Source organism: Emydura macquarii, unplaced genomic scaffold (assembly GCF_026122565.2).
Source record: "Emydura macquarii macquarii isolate MOO-44397 ecotype Brisbane River unplaced genomic scaffold, CSIRO-AGI_Emac_v2 contig_3220, whole genome shotgun sequence".
Taxonomy (NCBI): Eukaryota; Metazoa; Chordata; order Testudines; family Chelidae; genus Emydura; species Emydura macquarii.
The window spans coordinates 4,653,179-4,676,269 of NW_027133357.1; the positions used below are offsets into that span (position 1 = coordinate 4,653,179).

Consider the following 23,091-nt stretch of genomic DNA (forward strand, 5'->3'; position numbering starts at 1 on the left):
CAGGTCTGCACTGAGTTTTTATTTTCTTTAATTTAATAATATACTGTGAACATACATGAACTTTCTCTTTGCTGGATGTTTATTATTGTGAACATACTTGAACTATTTTCCATTGCCATGTTCCCTATTTACGATTATTTTTTATTTAGCTCTGTGATAGGTGGCCCAGTCAACCCCTCTAATATCCATGTGAGGTGACTGTGTGCTGGGGAGGATGATCCCTAACATCACAGAGCCAAGGATAGTGTAGTCGAGACAGCTAACCATCCCCCCACTTTTCAGTAAATAACAGGGGACATCCAAATGGAGGGTTCTATCTTGTTGAAAATCATGTGGAACAAGCATCAAGACAGTTTGTTGTTTAACTTTGCAAAGTGTTTTGCAGGTTGTCTGAAAGATGCTGAACCAAATAAAGCCGTGTCCATTTTCACTTTAAAATGTTGTAAAAATTGTACTTCCTTATTCTTTGCCAGACTGCCTTTGTAGCTTCTTTACAACCTCATTCCTCAGGGAATCACAACAGAAAACTCTACACCTTCCAGTTTTGCGACCAACACAATTTTTCTCTCAACCGCTGACAATTGAGAAATATTTTAATTTTTTTTAAATTGCCCGTTTCTTGAAAAAGGAAATCTCTAATGCAGTGGTTCTCAAGCAGGGGTACACAGACGTTTTCCAGAGGGTAGAGCAACTCATCTAGATATTGGCCTAGTTTTACAACAGGCTACATAAAAAGCATTAACGAAGTCAATACTAACTAAAATTTCATGCAGACAATGACTGGTTTATACTGCTCTTTGTATACTATACACTGAAATGCAAGTACAATACTTATGTTCCAATTGATTTATTTTATAAATCTATGGTAAAAATGAGAAAGTAAGCAATTTTTCAGTACTAGTGTGCTGTGACACTTTTGTATTTTTATGTCTGATTTTGTAATCAAGTAGTTTTTAAGTGAGGTGAAACTTGGGGTACACAAGACAAATCAAATTGCTGAAAGGGGTACAGTAGTCTGGAAAGGTTGAGAGTCGCTGTTCTAATGTTCCAAGCCAAGTTCCACAGCCCTGTAAATCTCTACTACTGGACACTCAGTAGGCGGCTGTGTTAGAGTCCCACTACACAGGACCTGTCTGCTTTTAAACTTCCCTGGGTCTAAGTAGGCTCCAGCACTGTCTCTTTCTTTGGGCCTCTGACACACTTCCTGGGCACGGAGTCTGTCTGTTACTCCTTCATAGAAGTGGAACTTCATGGTTCAACTGTGCTAGGTGCTCAGGACCAGTGCTGACCTGTTCTCTCCCTTCCTGCGAAGAAATCCCAGTAGTTTGAGCGCACACTCTCCCAAAACTGCAGCCTTGCAGGCACTCTGGTTTATCGTTTACCTCTTCAGTAACACGTGATAGTTGAAGCACATAACTCACAGGCTGTGTAAAGGTTTCTAACACAATTACTGTTTACTTGGGATGGCACGAGATATACAGGTCTAGACAAAACAATAAAACTCCTCTGTGCCCTTCCCTGCCTCAGTTTCCTCACCACTCTTTGGGATTTGATCAGAGGAATCTAGGACCCCACTCCAGTATATAGCTTCTACAAATAATAGAGTGAGTGAGTTTGTTTCCTGCAGCTAGCTTCTTTTTCCCTCAGCTGGCACCTCAGTCAAAAAAGGTACTTCTCTGCTATGAAAACATACCCCTCTGTTCCTGTCTGTTGCCCCAAATTTCCTTAGACTTTCTGAATCCCTGCTCTATCACTTCTATCCCTTGGAGGTTTTCCATTCTCCACTCCTTGCAGATAAACTTGGTCAAAGTGGTTTTCCAGCTGACACACTCTTCTTAGCTTACTCATTGTTTGGCCAGAGCCTTCTTGCTAAGTTTAACAACTTTTCTTTTTTTCTGAAACTTCTTCCAGACAGGATGGCTGATACGTCAGGGCCTCATCAGCCCATGGTTGACTCACTATGTATTGAGACGTTCAAAAACACAACAATTTCATATAACTAAGCAGATTTCATAACATGCACATAAACAGGTTTCCCAAATTCACACCAAGTAAAATCAAATGTTGGGAACCAGACCCGAGTTTAAATTTTGGCTCTGGTACTCATTCCCTTACAAAGTCACAGACTAGCTGTTCAAAAACTAATCACTTATTTTGGGTGCTGAACTTGAGACATGATGGGCCTGATTTTCAGAGGTGCTCTGTACCCAAAAATCCAGTTGAAGTCAGTAGGAGCTGTGGGCCCAGACCACCTCTGAAAATCAGACCCAAGCTGTTTCATGTTGGGCACTCAGAAACCATGGCCACCTTTGGAAATGTTGTCCTTGTCTTTTCTGTGCCTCTGTTTTCTCTCATTAGAACACTTTCTGACAGTACCTCACATGCATGTAAAGGATTAATTAGTTAATATTTGTAAAGAGCTTCAAAGATGAGAAGTGCTAATTATGATTTATACACGCTTGTTCCCACCATGGCAAGGACTATGGTAGTGTGCCTTTATTCCTAGCTTGAAAGGCAATCAGAACACTAATGAAGTGGGAGGGCTTCAATATAGCCTTGTTATGTGGACTTAAGAACCAGTTTCCATGCCGGATTGTTCACATAATTGTAGGTGCATTAAATGACTAGCTTCTAGCATCTGTTGTGCCATCCAAGCGTGACCATGGCATAAAATGCTGACTCAACACCCATTTTGTTAATCCATCAAAACTGGGGTTTGGTCACATCTATAAAGCACAGGCTTTTATCAGGGGAAGAATGGAGCCACACTGCCCCAGTGGAAACAGCTGGCATTATTCACAGTGTACCAGATTTTCAGAAGGGCTGAGCACTCCCAGTTTCAGTTGAAATCAATGGGGAACCCCAGCCCCAAAGTCTACAGGCTTCCCATGGGTGTGCATCCTCTGTCGTCTTGAGGGCTGTTAGTCTGGTATCTTTCACCAGCACTAAATTCACTTACTTGCGTGGGAGGAAGGGGATGAGAAATAAGGTGCCCGAAAGCCAACTTCTTATAAAAGCACATCAGCAGGTTAAATAGAAAGATTAAATTTATTGCCACTTCTAGGTGTCTGGTACATCTAACTTTCTCTTTTACAACACTGGTTTATAAGAACTCATGAGGAAGGATTGAGTCATTTCAATCCAGGCTCCTCCAGAGTGCTGGAGATCAAATGTGTGGCTCATGGAGTCTCTACAGTATATGTGTTTTTAATCTGGAGCAAAACTGGCTGCAAGATTTGTTGGTTGACTCATCGTAAAAATTCAGATCAGATTTGATCACAGCAGCTATTTCATAGTTATAAAATTATGATCAGTGGGTGTCAGGATTTCCTTGTCACCCATCGCTGTTTAAATGTAGTTTATATGGAAAGTTTGATGTAAAGTTATAGAGTGGGAGGTCTTGTCTACACTGGAAAAGTTTTGCTGTGATATAGCTATATCGGCAAACCCTCGTAATGTAGATGCATCTTATATAGCAAAAAAGTGGTTCTGCCATCACAGCTCACTCCAGCTCCCCAAGAACTGGGAAAGGCATTTCTATACCAGTCTGTGTGTCTCCACTAGGGCTTATACTGCCATAGCTATGCCGGTTTTAAAAAAACAAACGAACTGCATCCCTAACCAGCATAGCTATGCCAGTATAGGTTTTACATGTGGCCCAGGCCTAAAAAGGTCTGATAAAGCTTTGTGATTTTGATTTATTTATTTTTAAATATATGATATAAGTGTGTATCAAAATGTTACAAGAATTGCTGTGAATTTTTATGTAGTTTGAAATTAAGTGAAAATCAATTTTGCAATGGTTTTGAAGGCACTTAGAGTGCTTTGCTGTACTTTGTGGATGTACTCACCGTATATACTCAGTCTTATTCCAGGAATTAAGTTGTATAAAGTTGCTAGAAACAGAGTTGTGCCATGCTGTGTTCATTTAAATGTGTTCATTACTTGGTGATTAACTTTGTCATGCAGTAGTATGAGTGTAGCCAAATTCTAGTAATTGCTGATAGGAGTTATGTACAATGATGCACTGTGGTCTGCTAAATTTCCTCAAACTAAAATGACCTTAATAGGTCTCTCATATTACTTTGTATACCATTGGAACCAGTGGTACTTATTTAAAATAGAGTTGCTATTCAGAAGAAGGTTTTGTGGGTGCCAAAGACCTATTTCTCATGAATATTACATGAAGGGCAAGCAGCATCTTTTCTAAAATCATCCAGAGATAAATACGTTGGTAAATCAGTGTTTATATTTGGAAAAAATAATTAGTTGCCTCTTTTGTTAATTTCTAATTAGGAAGGAAACACTTCCATGGACCTGCACTAATGATGGTCTTAAAACCCTTATTTCAGCTCCATTGTACTGCTCATTAAGACCATCATCCTTGGTGCATCATGTCTGAAAAGCTTCCTCACTATTATTTATTAGTAGTTTATTGTTTTGTTATCTAATTTATTTTACTCACTAATTCTGTAGCTTTGTACATGTTATATCCTGCTTTACTGAACACACTTGAAGACATTAGACTCTAATTGAGACAAATGGTACACAAAATAATTGTTGAAGCACAGTAAGTTGTAAAAACTTCACTGGTAAAATCAATGTAGGAAAGTTTTTTTAAAAATAAGAGGGCTTTGAAGGAGCAAAGGGAGGGCTCTAAAAGCTCAGAGAGCATTGGATCCAGCCCTAGGTAGAGGGAGTTGAATTCATCTTCCAACCCTAGCAGCCTGTGATTCTCTCTTATAGGACTTCTCTAAGGACCAGCAGTCAGCTTGCATTACAGAGGCCCAGAATGAATATTAACTGTGCCAGTGGGACTGATCGGTCAAGAAATCAAGAGTCCAATCACTCTGCAGAAAATATAATTCTTTCAATCCATGATCCAGAAGAAGGTATCCTGGTCCTAGGCAACCAAACCTCTGGCATTTCTGCAGTGCCCAGGAATGATGGTAAGGATGATGGACACATTTACTTTATAACAACATGTAACTAAGAGAGACGTGGTTTCAAAGGTCCTTTGATTCCTGGATAAGTGTTTCCCAGAATCCGGAAGGCAATTCAGGATAGCAAAAGACACATTTTTAACTGGGCCTTTAAATGGCCTCCACTTGTGAGTGTACAGAATTGCATGTGCACATACATGTGCCCTTACTTAGTTATTTGCACCTGAAAAGTATGTGTGTGTTAATCATACCAGTATGAAAGATGCAGGTCTGGGTTGGAGTCTGGGGCAGTGTTGTCTTGGAAAGATGATCATATCTCTTTCCCAAGCAGCCAGGAGGGAATCCACTGAAGCAGGCCCCAGTCTTTATCAGACTATTCCTGGCCATATGTACTTGCCCACTACATGTATAATTCATATTCAAAGCAAGCACCCTGTTTCTCAGTTAACATAGATCAAGTACTGGAAATGATGTGGTGATGGCCTCATCACCAAATTTGACTTCAGTAGGAGTGGAGGGCACTCAGCATCTCACAAGATGAGGCCAATTCCTTCTGTTTATGCCCCAAATATTTTTTACTAAGGGCACATGAACGTTAGGCCCTATATTTCTACCAAAATGTCTCAGCTCTAAGGATTTATTTCTTCAGTCAAACTCTTGTTAAATGACAGCTGTGTCTCAGAAAGGAAATAACATATATGTATTTAATATCTCAATTTAGAAGCAGCTCTCAATTAAAACCACTTGTTAGCCAGACCTGTTCTATACAATTCTTAAAGAAGCCACCCTGGTTTAAAACCTGCCCTAGGAGGGCTGGGCCAGCGTCACGTAGGGTTACCTGGGAGCAATGGTACAACAGTCCTTTTGCACTCCACAGAATTATAAAATCTATGTCCCCTTTAAACCCCATGTCCATTGAGAGGGCCTCTGTAATTTCAGAGTTCATTGATGCCAACAGCTGGCCTTGTTTAGTAAGTTGGACCTTTACCACACATACCACAGGGGAACGTAATTAAATGAAACCAGCACAAGAGGCTGCCCTTGCTATTGCGTGTCCTACCTCAAGTGACCTCTCCAAAGTATCCTCAAATGTACAGAAATAAGAGTGTAATTCTGCTCCGTCTTTAGTTCGAGTGGTTGCTTAAGACAGTTATCAGTGTATTTTCTCTTAACCTCATTTTAATTTTCATGCTCCCATTTCATGCACTTAAACATCCTTGTTAATGGAGGTGGATAGAGGCCCCCTAGAACTTTAGGGAAGTTTGGATCTTAATCTAGATCAAACTTCAGGTCCATCTGTAGCATAAAGGTGTAGTATGGTGTTACATAATATAATGTACTGTAAAATGCTACTCCATATATTGACATCCCTTTTCAACTCTGAGTGTTGATGTAGGTCAGGAGCTCTTCCTTCTTGCATGACCCAAAGCTTTTCTATGTAATTGTTGGGTTTTAATATTAAACACAGCAAATAGCGCTTCATTCTCACAATATTTGTTTCTGTTGGGTTTAGATACAGAATCCAGATACGCTGCTTGCCCAGCAACTCCCCAATTCAGTAACATGCTACCCACCTCTGAAGATACAACTGGCACTAATTTCAAAACTGGAAGTAAAAGACATCTAGAACATTTTAATGCCCAAGAACGAAATGGAAGCAGCACTATGGGCTCCAACAGTAATTCACAAACCCAGGCCCCGGAGAAAGTGACTCTTGTTGTAGATGGCACTCGATTTGTTGTGAATCCGCAGATTTTCACTGCTCATCCTGACACCATGCTGGGAAGGTAGGTGATTTCAATAACTTTAAAATAGGTCAAACACTTTCTAAAAGGGACTAGAAGGTGAGCTGTCAGATCTCACAAGCTAAGCAGGAGCAGACTGATTCAGTGTTTGGCTGGGAGACCTTGTATACCCAGCTAGAGGGAAGTTGGTGATTCGGTAGGTTACACTCTCCCAGTGAATCAGTGCTGCGTATGACAGTAGGAAACACTATGCAGCTGACTCGGAGACACTGAGCTGGCTCACTTCAGCCCTTGTCTTTCTGCTTATTGTCACGTCCTTCACTTTTTTCCATCCCTTTGACTGAAACCGAGTCCTGTTTTGAGTAATTCAGAGGCTTAATCCACAACTATCCCAGGATCCTCCTGGAGATCCCTTCCAAACCTGTATAACTTATTTAATATGTAGATAAGTGACTTGATCATAAACTCACTAGCTTGATTACTACTAGCTAAAGTATATATACTTATTGCCACTTCAGCTTTTTTCCCCTCAAGCTGGACCTCAGTGGCAGGGCTTCTGTAGCCAAGGAGTATTTATCTGACCCAAGGTTGAATGCCAGCCTTCGCTGAGTGTTGACTGCTGCTTGTTCCATACAGAGAAGTGGTTCAGTTATGGACACAGATGTCTGCTGCAGCAGAGCCTGTTTGAGACCAATGCTTTATTTTATTGTGACTTTGAGGTTTGAATTTGGGCCTCCAACTGTAATAGAACTGTTTTGGGTTTTTTAATGTTGATGCACCATCTAGCCCACATCATGAATGTATTAAATATATTTGAATATGTGTTTTTATGTTGCAGAATGTTTGGAGCAGGTAGAGAATATAATTTCACTCGGCCAAATGAAAAGGGAGAATATGAAATTGCAGAAGGAATTAGCTCCACTGTATTTCGCACAGTGCTGGTGAGGACACATTTTTAGCTCTGAAAACAGTCATTCATCATGTTTGCAAAGCTATACTTCCTTCGAAGCAGCCACATGTCTTTTCAAATTTACGTTCAAGAACTATTTTACATTTGGATTATAAATCTTAATCTCTTTCTTGCATGACTCAATCTGCTCTCTCTTGTGTTGCCACTTCTGTTCCCTCACTTTATACCATTTCAGCTTCTGAACTCTGTCCTCACCTCATTTCTGCATATATTAATTGCATGAATAATTCTTCTGTTACATTGCAAAGCTGCATTCTTTTTGTTAACTAGGAAAAAAAAAAGTTGTTCATGAATGTCAGTTTCTTGTTCTGCCAGCAAATTAACAACAATATATTTCCAGATTAGGCTGAGACTTTTTTTAAATACCATCTTCATCCTTAACAATTTATTTACAGGATTATTACAAAACTGGAATCATTAACTGCCCCGATGGAATTTCTATCCCTGATCTCAGAGATACATGCGATTACCTCTGTATCAACTTTGACTTCAACACAATCAAATGTCAAGACCTAAGTGAGTACGGGGGATGAGGGGAAGCGGAAATTAGCTAGAAGTTAGGGCTTGATCCTACAAAGCATTTAAAATCATGTGCTTTACTCTAAGCAATTTAGTCCCATTGACTCCAGCAATACTACTGATGTACTTGAAAGCAAGAGTATGCGTAAGTGCTTTGCTGGACCTGGGCCAGAGTGCTCCACATCTTGCAAGATCCAAACTCTTGCTCCTCACTTTGTATGTGATTGCAAACAATTGCAAAAATTTAAATATTGGAGGCCTATTGCTGGAAACGATTCTGTGATGAGGTAATACTTTTGTGACCGTTGTGTGGGCCTCAGTTTCCCTTATGTGTTGTATTGTTGGGAGGAGAACTGTTTGCTCTCAGCGCAGGTTGGACCTAGGTATGAATGACACCTAGCTATCTGAGTCTGAATGAGTCAGTGAAAAGGACTGGCCAAGGCGGACCCCATATTAGTGACGAATCTGAGAAGCCAATAGCAAATCCTATCACCAGGCCATTGGCCCCTAGCAACCAAGAAACCAGAGGGAGCTGGAGTTCCCCACCTCTCATCAGGGAAGCTGGGCAAACTTTCCCAGCTTGAGAACAAAAGACGGGGAAGAGGTGAGGTGGGGATTAAGCATTGGCTGCTGGAAGGAGTCTAGGCTCTCATCTGAGACCTGGCAAAGGAAGTCAGACTTTAGGGCTTGTTTACACTTGAAATGCCCCTGCAGCACATCAGTGTAGACACTTGCTAAGCCAGTGGGACGGGTTTTCCCATAGGCATAGGTAAGCCACCTCCCCAAGGGACGGTAGATAAGTCAGCTGAAGAATCCTTCTGTCGGCCTAGCTCTGTCTACACCAGGGGCTAGGTCGGCTTCACTGTGCTGCTCAGGGGTGTGGATTTTTCACACCCCTCAGCAATGTCACTGGGTCAACCTAACTTTTCAGTATAGATCGGGCCTGAGAGAGTCACGGTGCTTGAACAATGGGGTTCACTACAGCTTGGCTGAGCTCACCAGAATGAGCCATGCTTTAATCTTCAGCTCGCTGCGGTGACTGAAGGACTTCCTGTGGTGTGGTCCAATTAACTAATAAACCCGACTATTGAGTGTCATTGCAAATGTTGGTGCAGATGCTTACCCGTCTCTACCAGGAGTCTCTCTCTCTGTTGGACTCACTGGGCAGAGCTCGCGGTGTGAAACAGGAGTGCTGGTGCCCCAGGGTTCAGACTTAGGAGGTGGTTGAGAGAGCATGGCCTACCCTGTGCAGGATGAGCAAGACCCCTTGGGGTCTGGCACATGGAGGGTGTCCTCCTAGAGCCTGTTCCAAACCTGAGGTGCCTAGCGCTGACCCTGTGGATCCGTGACGGAGGCATAAATTAAGTCCACTGTAAGAATTCATAATCTAGTATTCATTCTCTATTATGATTTTATATTGATTGGGTCTGGGCTTGTTTGGTTTGTTGTTTTTTTGTCATTCCTTGTAATGGCCCTAAAATTTAAATGTAAGATTAAATCAAGTTTGTATTCTATTTTTACTATTGCCAGCATTGTGATCTGGGAGGTGGACTAGGGATACTGCTCATCGGAACGTATATGTTTAAGGTGGTTGTCAGAGGTGCCCAGGGATGTGGGGGGGCTCTTTTATTGTAGCTATAAAGCATAGGGGCAGGAGATGCATGTTACATGATATAGTGAGACGGTGCTGTGGTTAAAGGGGTTGGGAGTTGGGACCCGGGAGCTCTTCTCTTGGCTCTCCCAGTGACTTGCATTAGGGGTGTGGACAAGCCACTGAGTTCACACCTGGGTGCCTAAAGGTGGACTCCTGCTGTAAACCTATACACAGGTACATAAAGAAGTGGCCAGAGTAACCACAGCTGCCATTGACGTTCGAGATCAGTGCATGCCCAGCACCTCTGAAAATCAGGCCACCTTTATTTAGGTGCCTAAATACAAATTTCCAGTAGGAGCTTTATTTTTTTACAAATGCATTTGAAACATTTGGTCTTGATTTTTTTTTCCTATCAGTTTCCCATCTGTAAAATGGGGTTTAACGCTTTTCTTATAGGAAAGCTTTGAGGCTTAATTCATTAATGTTTATAAAGTGCTTTGAGATCATCAGTCAAGTGCTAGAGAAAAGCAAGTGTTACTCTTTTTAAAATCAATATCTTAAGGAGTCCTTCCCCCCCAGAAATATCTGTCCTAGTTCACCTTGACATCAGTAACATTTGCTTATTTATACTTGATTTGTCTCCTTTTAGGTGCATTGTTGCATGAACTCTCCAATGATGGAGCTCACAAGCAGTTTGATAACTATCTTGAAGAGCTTATTCTGCCTATAATGGTGGGTAGTGCCAAAAAAGGAGAACGTGAATGTCACATTGTAGTATTAACAGATGAAGACACCGTGGACTGGGACGAAGACCATCCCCCTCCCATGGGAGAGGAATACTCTCAAAGTGAGAACCGTGCATTGTTTTTCAAACACATTTGTTTTAATGATGTGGCCGACAGCTTCCAGTGAATGCCTGTCTCAGGAGCTCTATTTGATCCTGGGCAAGAACATTTCCTTATATTTTGTATAGAAAGGACAATGACTTTCAGAGGTTGTGAGCACCTGTTTCTCCCATGGGAGTTGTGTGGGTGGCCAACACATGGACAGATCAGACCCTAGATGTTTATTTCAGACTGCTTGATTCACTCTAATTATTCTGTTGAGATTACAATAGCAGTGGGGAACAGGTTACCATGAAGTGAGATTTCATCAAAAGCCTGTAATATTTATTTTAAAGGATAATTTTCTCATTAACATCCACTACTTTTGACCTGGCTATGTGGTTAGTGAGTAAAGGGTTGGTAAAATGTGTCTGTATGAGCTATATGACAGACCTCAATTCCAGCCTTTTGCTGTTTTTGCCATCAATGTCAGTGGGAGTTCTGTGAACATACAGAAAGCAGAATTCTCCAATGAAGATCAGTTACTTGAATCTGCCTTTAGATTTCTGGCTTCAACAGGGACTGTCATAGTGGAGCACACCTTGAAAAATGAGAACACATACAAAATAGTATTCCTTCCCCCCCCTTTCCTCTGCATTTGGCAGTGGGCCTAATCACGTATCCCTCCTTTATTCAAGATTCGTATGGATATTAATGGGTGCTCTGACTGCAGGATTGTGCTCAAATGTGTGTGTTGGACTCTAAGTGTCCTTCTTTATTAGTGTGTCTTCTCCTTAGCAATGCCAAGGAGGGGGTTCAAGTGACCCCAGTTCCCATTGAAGTCAGCATCTCCTAGGATCAGGCTTCTTCTGCTTAATCCCACAGAAAACACTCCCCTTTCTGTGGTAGTACAGTCTGACACAATGAAGAGGGCTGTGGGGGGTCTCACATTTAGAATAATTTAATGAGAATCAGTCTCATTTAAGAGCAGGTGAGCTGTAATGCAGAAAAGGGAAATCTCCTGGATAAAAATGTTCTAGTCAGCAACAGCAGGGAAGGGTAATTATTGAAAAGGGGCAAGGTAAATGGATCTAAGTTTAAAGTAAGTGACAGGTTTGACAAGGTTTTCCAGTGTAGGACAAACTCCCTTTTCAGTGATGGACATTGCATTGTCCTTGCTTATGCATTACTTTTGATTAAAATGTTATCTAAACAGCCAAAACCTTCATATTTCCAACCTGCAGCTTCCTTGCTAGATGGGACAGAAAATATTTTGTTCAGTTCAACACGATGATCAATGATACCCAACCCCCTATAGTTAGAGAGAGAGCAGCCCCCCACCAACCATGTTTTAAGATGAAGGGGGCTGCTTTTATTGCACTGTTACACCCTGCATTGTATTGATCATTGATACAAGAAGATGCTACTTCCCTAAAAGTCATGGGGACAGATTCATTAAAGATGTGATATTCACTGGGTTTGCAAAATGAGTAACAAACACTGGGGGGGTAGAACTAGTGAAAGGCTACAAGACAAAGCAACCCTATACACACATTAATTTGCACCTTTTACTTAATTTGCATTTCCTGTAGCAATCCCTTCTGTCCCCCCCCCCCCCCCACCCTTGAATGGTAAATGGCTACACCTTACATGACTTTACCACTCAGCTATTTCCAAACCCACTTTCACCCAACCTGTAACTTGTATCACCACCTGCATTATCAAGGAATTTGGACCCTTCCATTACTTGATGGGTTTTCAAAACTACTTTTAATACCTAAGGCTAACTTTTCCTGACTGCTTAAGGGCTGCCCATAGGCATCAAAACTGAATATCCCAGCCCATCCCACTTTTGCTGATTGCTAGATGAATGTATTTCTGGTAGTGATTGATTCACTTTGTTTCTCCAGTTCTTTACAGTTCCAAGCTGTACAGATTCTTCAAATACATTGAGAACCGGGATGTTGCAAAAACCGTCTTAAAGGAGCGAGGGCTGAAAAACATTCGAATTGGTATTGAAGGTAAAAAATATTTCCTAAACAAAGAAACCTTAAATAAAAAGGAGAGCAATTGCCTTAGACACCAACGCCACTGCTGCCATTTTAAATGTACACTGGGGGAGTTTGTCGAATCTGAAGCTCTGTGCTATAGTCCTAGTTCGTTTTTACAGTGTCTAAATGTGGAATGAGAGCACTTGGGCAGCGAGGTGCTAGAGCTTTTGTCCCAGCAGCCATAATTTGTTCTCTAGGGTTCCTTTTGTTTGAACAGTACTGCTGTTACATGCAGGGGGTGGATTGAGACTGACTGGCTAATTGTGTTTCAGGTTATCCCACATGTAAAGAGAAGGTCAAGAGGAGACCCGGAGGACGGTCAGAAGTTATATACAACTACGTGCAACGGCCATTCATCCAGATGTCTTGGGAAAAGGAAGAAGGAAAGAGCCGCCATGTTGACTTCCAGTGTGTTAGAAGCAAATCCCTAACAAACCTGGTGGCAGTAGGAGAGGATGTTTCAGAAGACCATGAACTTCTGATGCATCATCCACCCCAGGTAGACGAACTTGATAGATTAAATGCACCGTTCTCACAAATGGCTCCTAACGACCTGCCAGATTAATACAAACTAAGGGGTGTGCATCTTCCCACTAGCTCACCTGTGTTGGGAAATTTCTGAGCATTGTTTCATCCCAGGACATGGGACACGCTGTCTTGCAAGGGGTTTCATCCTTGTAGTTGCTCTTATTATAGTGTAATATTTCAAGCATGTTAATAATGAGCTCCGGTCCCTAAATCTAAAGGTGCAATTGCAAACAAAGTCTCCTTGAGCAGGAAGGGATGATGTTCGCGGCACTGCTGGAGGCTGGGAGATTTCCCCAGGTATCTGTGCCCACATGAAGTGGTGGTGGTTGAATCTTTATCTAAACCTGTGAAAGAACAGAAGTGTTAAAAAAAATTGTTTGATAAGAGGGGGAATTCCATTAATATAATGCAGTTCTCTTTTGATGCTAGACACTTGCCATTGTTTTAATGATAATCAGTTACAAAGGGACCAAACAGCACAGCAAGACAGATTCCATTCTTCCATACAAGCACAGGATGTGACAGTTGTGTCAGTAAAACACTTTGGGTGGAGGAATCTGTTTGCACTCTTTGCATCCGGCTGGTATACTACTGTGCTCTAGAAAGATGGCGGTAGTTTAACAAGAAGCATTCGGATGTTCACATGCAAATGCTCATTTAAAGTTCCATGCGAGCCAGGATCATATCTTTTTATTAAGGGCAAGATTGTGCTGTTGAGTTTAACGAGAGTAGCAGATGGTGTGGAGTGAAAACAAATCTAGCTAATGTTTTACCAAATAAATCAATCTTACTAAGTAGCCTGTTAAATGTGTGAAACTCCTTTAGGGATGGCTATATAGCAGAAGCGCTAGTTTCTGCCTGCACACTCCTGCTTAGCCAGAGACTCTCAGCATAGCCATGCAAACTGAATTTACATTGGCAGAACCTGTAGTTAGTTTTGTCAGCCCCTTTTATAATCACCTCAGCTATACATTGAAAATTCCCATTGGCTTCAATAAGCATGCCCCACACATACCTCAAGATGCAGAATGCGGGCTGCTTTGCAGATTCCAAGGTAATCTACTTCCAGTTTGCAACTGACTGGGTAATTTTATTCTGTTCAACAGGCAAAAGATATGGGGAAGGGCGGGAGAAATAATTTTAGCAACATTTTATATATACACAGTAAGAACAGCTTTGTAAGAAAGTCAGTGTATAGTTGAGAGAATATTTTTCTGCTTCTCCTGAATTGTTTTGGGAGGTGGAGTGAATGCTAACAGCTCAATTGAGACTGGTTTCAGGAACATGCTAACCATGACAGTGTTAAAAAACGGATGCAGCTAACCCAGTCCAGTACAAAGGGAGCCTGAAGCCCTAGTTTTTTTTTAAAAGGGGTGCAAATGTTCAGTTCTTCCCCTACAAATAACCACCTGCGGTTAATTGCAGTTGAAACTCATACCACTTAGACTTCTTCCTGCCTACAAATATAGAGCCTAGTTTCTTAAAATCAGCCCCTAAAAAAACTAAAAAGCATCCACTTTCAGAATTGTTGCTTTCCTCTTTTCACTCCACAGCCCGCCCCCCTCCCCCCAAAAACAACCACTGTTTGGTGAAAGCAAAGCATTTTTCCAAGCATATTTTCATTCTTTTCCTTCTGTCTGTTTGCAGATTGTAAACTAGATCTAGACCCTCTCACTGCTAAACATATTTGTGTATTTTTCTCACCATATTTAACTTGACAATATTAAGTACAAATTGTCTTATGAAATATGTAAACACTGCTTTAGTTTAAAAAGAGAAATACTTGCTGATGTATCTAGTTTCCATTTGTAGCTGTGCTTGACTATCTCTGAGACCAGGTTCCCATATTTGCAGTGTTTCTTTTTGCCTCAAAAGACATTTCCTCTCCTCCTTACAAGTGCCTAAGGAAAGGAGATTTTCAAAAATGCCTACTAAAAGTCACTAGGACATGTGCTCCTAAATCCCTGTAGGTGCTTTTGAAAAAGCTCCTTCCTAACTCTTTAGGGCAGTGACAGAAAAGTGTCCTTATCCATTTGCTGGCAGGTCAATAGACATTTTATGCAATCACTTATTTTTTTCCTTTCTGTTGAGTACTGGAAGACTTTATATGGCACATGGAAAAAAAAGGTCCTGGTAAAGGATCTGATTGAGCCCTTTACTTGTGTTGATGGGGAGTTGCTCACATGAGAAGATGAATTAACTTCATTCACCAGTGAGATTCCAGGGCTTGCAATCTGGCCTTACTGGTTGTATGTTGTGTATTTATTGCTGCACCACCTTAGGTTATAAGTAAACGATACATATCGAATAGCTAGTCTGGAATTTGAGTTTACGTATTTGTCTTTTAGGAGCCTCAACACACACCCACTGCCCTCCAACTCCCTTGTCTACATTAGAGCTTCAGCTGCTGAACACTGGGCACTTGAACACCTCTTGCAGGGTCAAACCCTTTTAGGCTTTAGTGAGTGTTGAGGGCACTCAGTGCCTCATATGATTAGGTCTAAGTGTGTGAGGGGTATGGGATACAGCCAATTAAGAAATGGCTTACGTAAGCCATTTTGCTCACCCAAAATTGTGTAGTTTACCTTATCAGGTAGCAGCTAATTAAAGATATGGCATGCTCAAAGCAAATTCCTCTGGAACATAATTTAAAACTAAGTAAATGGTGATATTTAATGTCACCTACTGTTCAGGTACAAGAGCAACTCCTTTTTTGTGTTTTATATTTGGTTCAATGTTACTCATGGTGTTTTCCAGGATCCTGCAGTTGTAAGGTTTCTTTTTGATAATAAAGTGTTATAATTTACATGCAGCCTCTGTTCTCTCTATTAAGCAGAAAGGAAATTTTAATGGCTGAACTGTCCATCACACCTGCAGCTTTCCTGATTCCCTTGGTATGCTTTCCACTGACCGTTCTGTTCCTTTCCCTCCTCAAGATCCCTTAGGCAGCCCTGAAGAGACCCCCATTTTCCTCTGCTTTACCCTCAGGGCCCAATGTTGTTACCATCATTGTCCTAGCCAAGGTAGATTGAATGGAACAACTGGTGGAGCCCATAAATAGACGACATTAGTCAGCCTTTGAGGGCACACTTGAGCAAGAAGAGGGGACCCTCCTTTGTTCCAGGGGCTAGGCTGGAGTGAACCTGTCTCCCATGCATCCAAACATTATTATTAGGTCTCATCTGTTTAAAGGAAGTTTCCTAGGCAAAGCTCTCCATGGCCTGGCTTTTGCAGTCTTTTCAAAGACAGACCAGTGCTGCCACTGACCAATGATGGAATCTCCTCATTTCCTGGCAGCTTGAAAGGCTGGGATGGCTGTTGAAATTCAGCTTCCTATTTTGGAATTAACGCGGCTTGTTCATCTAGCAAAAATGTTTGCAGGTGTCAGACCTGTTTAAATCTTTCATGCAGTTGTAGGCACAGTAGGTTGTAACAAGAAGTTATACAGTAAGATTATTACACACCAGCATTAAGCGTCAAATTGGCTGTTGGTATAAGTGGTGACCAAGATTTTCAGAAAGGGCTAGTGATATTAGGGCTCTGTTCTTGGGGGCCCAACATGACTACGTTAGGGGATCTGATTGTCAGAGTATAGGTGTTTGGCCCTTGGTGAAAGTGTCCATCAAGGGCTTTGGGTCAAAATACCCCTGAGCCTTGCCTAAGTTTGAATGCAGATTTACATTTCATAGCAGGTACCGTAGCTCCATAAAGAGCTGAACCTAACACCCCACAATCCCAGCAGCCCCAAACTGGGTGGCTTAGTTCCAAGTTTACATACAACAGGGAGAGGACTACATCTGCATTATACAGGAGCAATGCTCATATGGTTTGGCCCCACTAAGGGAAAAAAACCTAAACTGCTGCATATTTTCCCTCTTCCATTTGAACTCCATACATCCTTTTTACCAGCCCTAAACCCCTTCCTGGGGAGATGGCAAAGTCCAATGAACTGTGGATTGACTGCTTTTGACCCCACCCCACTGCCTGATGGGTTCTATTCCCAGGCTGAGCACCCTGACTGTCCAAGACTTCTGACTCTCCACCCTAGTGACAAGGAAGGAGCAATACCTGTGCATGCAGCAAGAGTTAAGTTCACATGCAAAGGGTCGTTTCTGCACACATTTCAGGGGTTACCACCGAGACCTGTGATGATTTACTTAGGATAGACCCTACAGGCACCATAATAGGATCAAGACCCCATTGTGCTAGACTTTGTAACAGAGACTGTCCCTTACACAAAACGCTTAGAGTATGAGACAAGGGGAGCAGTGAGTTGTCTACCCATTGTCAAGTGTTTTGTAGGCATCACAGCAGCCTGTGATTACGAAACATTTTAAAAATAACTCTAGATCCAGACAGGTAGCAACACTCAGCATGCCTATGGCTGTTTTCTTGCTGGAAGTGTAGCCTGGAAAAAAAAAAAGTTACTGAAGAATCTAGGTGGTGAGTTAATACAGTGGATTAGGACAAGAGGTTTTACTCACCCTTCAGCATTTTCAGCCTTGGTTTAGGTCAGTGCTACTAGCAAGACTAGCAATGTGTCACAATCGTCAGCTGTTGCCCAAGATCATTCTGGCTGGGGACAATGGGGGCTAGGACAGAAGGCTGGTGGCAGAGCTATAGGAGAAAGCTTGAACAATACTTGCATGGTTCGAGTTTCTCATCCTTGACTCTTCGCATTCATGAGCCATAATGTCTTTCAGTGGACAATAAAAGCCCCAGGGGTTTCATAAATATGAAGAGCATGCATCCAATTCATTGAATTTTTTTAATTTGGGGCTAGGGGAGGTGGGAGGGGATGTATGCTCCTTCATTCTAAGAGTGCCATAGAACACAAGAGGAAACCACCACCAGCTTTTGACTCAAACATTGATCTCCAACCGTCCTCCTTTCCATAGCACCTTTTCACTACAGATCTCAAAGTACTTTCAGTTCTCAGCACTTGATAGGAGTAGTATCATCCCACCGGTCCAATGGAAGAGACACCGGACCAGGAGGCAAATGACCTGAGCTCTGTTCCATGCTCTGACCTAGTGGGTGACCTTAGGGAGTCACACACTTGTGCTCTGGCTCACCACCAAAGACTGGCCCATTTACAGGTGCTGAGGCTACAGGCTGAAGAGTTATCAGCTGCTGCCGAAATCGATGGCAATTATGGAAGCTTCCACAAGGAAGCATTAGTCACTCAAAATCTGCCACAGGGGAACTTCTGGAAAAAGTTGGCTTGAGTTTAATTTTACCACTCGCTAATGTTCAATAAGAGGCAAAGTAGCAGGGGGTCAGAAACCAACATTACCACTAACCCATGACACATGCCAGCAGGCTTCTGGCCTAGCTGTGATTTGTAAAAAAAATAAACAGGCAAATGTGGCTTTGAAGCCATCTTTAATTAGATCCAGTACAAGAGAAGAGAATATCTTTCATCATTTAGTAACCACTCCACATGTAAACTGGCCAACACAGACAAAGATGGCATTCTAAGTCCTAGATCTTTTGTAAAAAGATAAAAGAAGGTAGAGCACAATTCTAAGTTAGTTCCCGTCTATTTCATAAACCATTCAACCACCTATTGCATTCTGGCTTATTGCAACTTGAGATAGGGGTTAAAGCATTTGTGAACACACAGAGCTAGAGGAATCCCAAGCTGTAAGTGGTAATCAGATATTGGGCCCAGGGCTGTGTGTTTTGGCAAGATTGATCTGGTGTTCAAACACAGACTTGACAAAACTGCCAAGCATTGAGGTGAGAGCTACCAACTGGCTGCAGCATATCACAGAGTGGTAGGAAGGAGTCTAATCTTCATAGTCTCCATCATGTACTCCCTCCTCACCCCTTTTAAAAGAGTGAGCAGTTTATTCTCCTGCTCCGGTCTCCATACTCCACTCTCCCTCCCTACATGTAACCCCCTTTTTGACAAACCTCTTCTCTCCTCCTTAACTCACCTACCCTTGCAGCCACTATCAATGCTACACTTCCCCCTTACAGCAATAATGGGTCACATCCTCAGCTGGTGGGAACTGACTTAGCTCCATTGAAATGAGCCCAAAGTATTCTGACTTACACCAGCTGGAGAGCTGGCCCAGAACCTTAGCAAACTAAGAAAATCCCATGTTCCTCACCAAAGTCCTAGTATTAGGGTTTATTACAATCTCCTGTTCTTGTGCCTCAGATATAGGGTTAGCTATTGCAAACTGCCAAGATCAAGACGTTAGCAAGCTGAGCTCAGTGACACATCACACAATGCAGCCTTTAGCAATTTAGAGCAGACACCACCTTTCTTGTGTCCAGGAAATACATATTTATGGTACTCTATAAATACACGTGTATGTTCTTTTTAAGAACATTTGACCATAATAAGGTTGAGACAGCCTGTGCCCTTATAGTCACCCTTTTTACAAGACTATGATAAGCTTTGTATAAAGTATGTCTTGTGAGGCATCACTGGAAAACTGATAATGCGCTGATCATTATTGTCCTGGTAAAAGGGGTGGCAGCATTGTATGTAGAGTTGAAGGATTCTACTGTCTGACTTCACGGAGATATGCTACAAGTTTAGAGAAGCAGGCACAAAGGAGTTCCTCGAAGACCAAAGGCAAACTGACACCCAACCCAGGTGTTAACAAAATCAACTGGACTATCAGCTAGGGAAGCAGCCCTTCTTTGACACATCTTGACAATAAAACAGCTGGGGGGTTCCCATGTAAACAGACTGGCTGTTGCCTGAACCCCAGCTGCAGATCATTCTCAAAGAGGAGGAACAGATACAAAAATGAGTAACAAAGGCCCCAAATCACCTCTTTCTCCTCAAGCCATCAATGTTTGAAAGACAAAGGAATCATCCTTGAACTGGGGGACGGGTCCTGGCCGAGGGAACCCAGCCAGCCTGCTGTGTGGTAAGAGAGCTTTTTGGCTTTTACTTCACTTACCTAATTGAATAAGCTATTAGTCTGTGTTTTACCTTTTATTTCTTTGTAACCACGACTACTTATGCCTCATTGCTGCTAGTCATTGAAAAAGCTTTGTTTCAATTGTTACTAAACGTGTTTTATCTAAACCAGCGTGTGCGGCTGGAGTGATTGGGAACCTTCTTTGAGATAACAGAAAATGATATGCACAAACTCTGTTAATGAAATGACAGATTTTTCTATGTGCTCGTATTGTCCAGAAGGAAAACGCACACATTTCTGGGAACAAGTCTGGGACTAGGAATTTCAGATGTTGTGCTGCAATATACTTTGTGGCTGGCTAGCCAGAGCAGCCCTACACTACAGCTGGGAGTAATTTACATGCTGGAAGCAGTTTATGAGTGGCAGGCCAGGTGTGGTTGCTCTCACAGCAAAGCACTGAGAAAGGCCCCCCAGGCTGGAGAATTGGGGAAGGGGGAGAGACAGCTGTTCAGCAGTCTAGATTGTACCTTGGGGAACGTCAGAGACCATATTTCTTTCACTGGCAACATCTTGTTCTTTTGGCGGTGTTTTTTCTACACTGAAGATTCCACACCCCAGGGCAAAAGCAGAATGCACATCAGGAAACAATCCTTGATGTAGCTGAAAAATAGAAGATGTTTCCCTGGTCAAATCCACACAGTTGTGGTGGTTTTAGGGGGTTAAAATAATGAAATATGCCAACACCAATATCTAAGTCCAAGTGCTTAAGTGAAGGACCTTCTTAAAGTAAGTAATGGCTGGTTTACAGTTTCTATGAAAGAGGAAGTCCCCTTTGTAAAAGCAACATACAGCAGCAAAACTGCATTGACTGAAGAGGATATGTTTATTTGCACAGCTCAATAGAATGTAAAGATTGTGCCATAAAAATAAGTTAGGTATCCCCTTGCTGAGACCCCACCATCACAAGAACAAGTCTGCCAAATGGTACAATGATTTAGTACTAGCTTCATATATTACACACTGCTTTTCCAACTGACCATTTAAGACTAAGTCAAGGTACAGCAGTAGTAAAAGACACCTCACTACCGTTTTGTGCTAGGTATAATATGAAGAGAGAAAATGGCAGTATAACTCACAGTCACAGCCCTTAGGAAATTTAAGATTGGAATCAGTTTCTCCTGCAAGTCTAGCTGGAAAGAACTAGTCCTAGTCCTCAGGACCCTCCTCTGTTTGCAGCTTTAAAGAAAACCCACAAGGTGTTCCTAATTACCTCCATTTACCAGCTAATGAGAAAATACACAAGCTGGTAACTCGTTAACTTAATCAAAATGTTTCTAGCCAACCGCAACCCCCCAACACTAAAGATTGCCTTGCTCTCCAGATTTAGAAAGGAGTCCAGGCCTTTACTTGGATGGTGGGGTACTACCGGAGGTTTGTACCCCCTTTAGCTCCCTGGACCCTGCAAAGTCTGACAAGGTGGGTGGGACTGAGCACTGCTCTCTCTGCTCTGAAGAAGGCTCTAATTCAGGGCCTGGTTCTGGTAAGCCCTGGTTTTGACAAGCCCTTTATGGTGTTTGCAGCTGTTCAGACATAGGGCTGGGTGTGGTGCTGATGTGCAGCAGGGGGAGAAGTGAGAGAGAGAGATCCCCATCATGTCCCTGAGCAAGAAACTGCTTCCCCAGGAGCAAGACCATGCTACCAGAGCGCTGCAATGCCTGGCCATGGCGTGGGCCCTTGAAAGCTGCAGCCATAACTATCCGGGAGGTGCTTTACTGTGTTTACTGACCACGCACCCCAACGTGGCTGCCTCTGCTGAAAGGGTCTAATGCCAAGCTCCTGAGATGGAGTCTGATCCTCCAGGACTGAAGTGGCCCATGTTAAAGGGAGTGCAAATGTTATAGTAGATGTTTTGTCACGGAAGGGGGTATGTGAACTTCCCCCGGTCACAGGATGACGTGACCTCACTCACAGACGGTGGCGAGATGTGACAAAGTGGGGAATTTTCTTGATGCTTTGTCAGAGTGCTATGTGCCTCAGTTTCTCCGACGTGCTGCATGTCTAAGGAGGTGGTGGGAAAGGGTGTTTGTTGTTGCAGAGGACCAGGTGTGACTCCACTTAGCAGCCTGGACCCAAATAGCCTGGGCATTTTGTAACATGCAACTGATGGCCCAGAGGCCCACCCAACCTTGGGAGCCAGCTGGTTTTGGCCAGCGGAGGAAACCAAGAGCTGAAGAAAGAGACAACTGGTGTTGTGTTTGCCCAGGAAAGAGAACAAAGGACAGAGGAGGGACCTTGGAGGTGATACAGTGTGGGCCCCTGGGAGGAGTGGTGTCTTCTGGACTGGGACAAACAGGGGCCCGAGCCCTCATGCATAGTCCCAGCTGGACTGTGCTGAGACTTCCTATGCGCTAGGTCCCTGAGGAAAGTCTGTGCTGGGTTCCAGGTGTACAATAAACCCTTTTGGTTTTACACTGGCGGAGAGTCACTCCAGTCTAGAAAGTGGGGTTGCGTTGCTCCCCCTTGCAGGGGGAGACAGGCCTGCTGAAGGCTGAGAGGTGGTTCCAGGAGGTGGTGGAGCACAGGGCTTAATCCCTGAGAGAAAGCATGACCTCCAAGGAGGGCTGTCACAGGGAAGGGGGTTCCCCCAGGGACGTTGGGAGCTGAGAGTGCTGTCCCTGTGATTCCATGACAACTTGATAGCAGAGATTCGCAAACCAGGGGCCAATAGGCAATGCCCTGCGGCACTCAAGTTAGGAGGTGTGCACAGCAGCTGCCTAACTCCACACAAGGCGGGCGGGGAGGAGACAGCCTGCTGTATAATGTTTAGCTCAATGGTGGCGGTCCTCACCCACGGTAGGGGTGAGCCTGAGTCTTTTTCCTCTCTGTGCCTGATGGTGAGAGGGGGCTTCAACAGAGATCTGCCACCTTCCAGCTGAGTGGCTGGAGACAAGGCATGGGTCTCCTTCATAAGCTCTGGCCCAGTGACTAGGGTCCTCTCCTGGGGTGTGACAGCCCCTCTAAACAGAGATG

General features: G+C 42.9%; 1 protein-coding gene and 1 long non-coding RNA gene across 2 annotated transcripts in view; one reads left to right on the forward strand and one right to left on the reverse strand.

The window, feature by feature from the left end:
* Positions 1-15,980, forward strand: part of KCTD20 (potassium channel tetramerization domain containing 20) — a 28,665-nt gene extending 12,685 nt beyond the window's left edge. Inside the window, exons 3-9 of the mRNA XM_067531870.1 lie at positions 4,747-4,949; positions 6,457-6,730; positions 7,527-7,629; positions 8,054-8,174; positions 10,421-10,618; positions 12,506-12,616; positions 12,919-15,980. Coding sequence (XP_067387971.1) covers positions 4,793-4,949; positions 6,457-6,730; positions 7,527-7,629; positions 8,054-8,174; positions 10,421-10,618; positions 12,506-12,616; positions 12,919-13,211 — 1,257 coding nt within the window. The 5' untranslated portion in view covers positions 4,747-4,792 and the 3' untranslated portion in view covers positions 13,212-15,980. The remainder of the gene's footprint in view (positions 1-4,746; positions 4,950-6,456; positions 6,731-7,526; positions 7,630-8,053; positions 8,175-10,420; positions 10,619-12,505; positions 12,617-12,918) is intronic.
* On the reverse strand, positions 11,380-21,269 carry LOC137142474 (uncharacterized). Its single transcript, XR_010916939.1, has 4 exons — positions 21,198-21,269; positions 20,589-20,721; positions 14,190-14,269; positions 11,380-13,518 (listed from the first exon to the last, which is right to left on the reverse strand). It is a non-coding gene; the product is annotated as an uncharacterized lncRNA (long non-coding RNA).
* Between the last annotated feature and the right edge of the window lie 1,822 nt (positions 21,270-23,091).